This window comes from Rutidosis leptorrhynchoides, chromosome 4, assembly GCF_046630445.1.
Source record: "Rutidosis leptorrhynchoides isolate AG116_Rl617_1_P2 chromosome 4, CSIRO_AGI_Rlap_v1, whole genome shotgun sequence".
Taxonomy (NCBI): domain Eukaryota; kingdom Viridiplantae; phylum Streptophyta; class Magnoliopsida; order Asterales; family Asteraceae; genus Rutidosis; species Rutidosis leptorrhynchoides.
In genome coordinates this window covers 528618771-528621654 of record NC_092336.1, presented here as the reverse complement: position 1 = coordinate 528621654, position 2884 = coordinate 528618771, and the positions used below count along the sequence as shown (strand labels likewise).

At 33.7% G+C, this 2884-nt stretch overlaps 1 protein-coding gene across 1 annotated transcript; it reads left to right on the top strand.

Moving 5' to 3' along the window:
* Window positions 1–527: 527 nt before the first annotated feature.
* Window positions 528–2653, top strand: LOC139844979 (histone-lysine N-methyltransferase ATXR6-like). The gene is made up of 6 exons (XM_071835199.1): window positions 528–819; window positions 1067–1147; window positions 1256–1485; window positions 1727–1827; window positions 1934–2146; window positions 2233–2653. Exons 1-6 carry the CDS (start codon window positions 573–575, stop codon window positions 2390–2392), a joined length of 1032 nt encoding a protein of 343 aa, XP_071691300.1. The 5' UTR covers window positions 528–572; the 3' UTR covers window positions 2393–2653.
* Window positions 2654–2884: the final 231 nt, after the last annotated feature.

Here is a 2884-nt window from a genome sequence, read left to right as displayed (position 1 = left end):
CCGACCATATATAACTTAAATAACATAAATATAAATGTTAGTAGTCCAAAATTTGATATATTCGAGTCTGAAAATTATTAATAATTTCATACCTTGATTAGTGATTCGTGATCGTTTGAGATATCTTTTAATTACACTAAGCTTTTCGTGCTGATAACGTGTTATAATTCAGTAGGCTTATAACTACCTTTAATGGTTATAAGAACAAAGAGAGAAAAAGAGAGAAGAAGGAGAGAAGAAATATTGATATTGATATTTCAAGAGAAATTGTGCACCTTAAATGGTTACCAAACATGTCTATTTATAGTATAAAATATTACTATGCAAGAAATATAATAATAATAAAATTAACATCCAATCTAGATATTTTATAACACAATCTAGATATTTTATAACAATATCGAGCTAGTAAATAAGTAAAATAAAGAAGTGAGGGAGGGAAAATCAAATTAGGGCGGTAATTCATCCCGGTTAACCCGCCAAGTATACATACATCTGTATATCTATTGTTCATCTCTCCCATTAATCAAATCTGATATTTTTTATAATCAAAATCAATCAATTAATTAAGGATGGTGTCAAGAGTGACAGCTAGACGAAGGATTCAAGCTACCAAATCCATCAAATCTTGTTCGAAGAATTACAAAGACACAAAATGTGAGAAATGTGGGTCGGGTAAATTCGGATCCGAGCTTCTATTATGCGACAGCTGCGATCGAGGGTTTCACTTGTTCTGCCTCACCCCTATTCTTGCATCTGTTCCCATCGGATCTTGGTTTTGTCCTTGTTGTTCTACTCATCCAAACACCACCATTTCACGTACGTGCCCTAATTTATATAATTTATCTAATTCTATTACTATTTTTTAAATTATTGAATATGCTTTAATCGATACATTCCGTTCATACTACAAACGGATCTTACTAATTCATGGATTGAAATAAAAAAGGATCTTAAATCTTGTTCAATTTCAAACATGACACTAAACCCTAATAAGGGATCCGATTTGTGTAATTAAACTGCGATTAATATTAATATACTATTGATTGATAATGTGTTTTTACAGGGTTTCCATTGGTTCAAACCAAGATTGTTGACTTTTTCCGTATTCAAAGGTCATCACAACCAACTCATAATGTTCCTCAAGGTATATTTATGCCTAATTGTGCATTTCATTATGCAGTTAAAAAAATTGTGCGTTTCATTACAAAATTAGTACTAGATTTCTTACAGTTTGTTTTGGATGTTGGTGTAGAAATTTGTAAGAAAAGAAGAAGAACAAGTAGTTTAGTAACATCAAAAAAGAAAAGGAGACTGTTGCCATTTACTCCAAGTCAGGACCCTGCAACAAGATTACAACAAATGGCATCACTTGCCACTGCATTGACTGCAACAGGAGCTGAATTTAGTAACGAACTTACATATATTCGTGGCATGGCTCCTAAATCCGCTAATTCACCCGCTTTAGAAAAGGATGGAATGCAGGTAATATTTTTGTTCTACCTTACTTTTTACCAATACCCATGAATGGATTTCATTAAAAAGGAAAAAGGGCCATAAACTGTCACGGATAACTCTAGGTGAATAAAGTGGCCTGAATAGTGAAAGCCTTGTCCGTTTTCTGTTTACTATTGCGTTTGGTTTGTCAATATCCATGGATGGATTTCTTATAAACTGGATTATGAATATGAATAGTATGATTTATGAATATGAATTAACTGATTAGGTCTTATCACGAGAAGACACCAATGCTTTGAACTTATGTAAAGCTATGATGAAGAAAGGGGAATGTCCGCCTCTTATGGTTGTTTTTGATCCTGTTGAAGGGTCAGTGCTGCACTATCATTTATTTATGATGTTTAATTTACATATCTGTAATTCTTGTTGCTTTGTCTCTTAATTATCGTTCGGTGTCTTCATATTTGTGTTACAGGTTTACTGTTGAAGCTGATAAATGTATTAAAGACTTGACAATCATCACCGAGTACGTTGGAGATGTTGATTACCTACAAAGTCGTGAAAATGATGACGGGGATAGTATAATGACTCTTCTCTCTGCTGCCGATCCTTCGAAAAGTCTCGTAATTTGTCCTGACAAACGCAGTAACATTGCCCGATTCATCAATGGCATTAATAATCATACACCGTAAGTCCTCTTTGCGTTGTGGCAATCATTATACCTAACATGTGACATCTTGTTAATTAGTTTGTACAATTATTATTTGTTTACAGGGAGGGTAAAAAGAAGCAGAATTTAAAGTGTGTGAGATTCAACGTTGATGGTGAGGCCAGGGTGTTGCTAATAGCAAACAGGGACATAACGAAGGGAGAAAGATTGTACTACGACTACAATGCATACGAACATGAGTACCCTACTGAGCATTTTGTATGACCCGCCCATATTGATAGTTTGACAGCTTACCCGGTCTCTTGATTCTTAACAAGTTGGTACATTTAACCTTCTGAGTTTTGAAATGTTATTGACACCATCTCAGACAAACATTTGAAGGGTGTTGATCTTTTGCCATGGTTTAACTTTTTGCCTGTTTGTGAGATGTACAAGACTTGTAATCCTAAATTCATTCAGGTAGTCAAAGACATAATTCTGATTGAAATTGAATATTGATCGTTAAAAGGCCTTTTTTATGGTGGTTTAGTAAAACAGCTGTTTCATGAATCTTTACCTACTTTGCTACAAATCAGTATAGTCTCAATTTGGTTGGGCTTGTTTGTGTTCCCTTGAATCAAATGAAACGCTGCAGTAGCAGAATTCGAGTTAAGAGTTAAAATCTAAAACACAGATTAAATAAAACAATAAGTTATACTTATCATCAGTGTCACTGTTAACTAATGTGGAAAAATTTGATTGCATAAATGTTTAAAG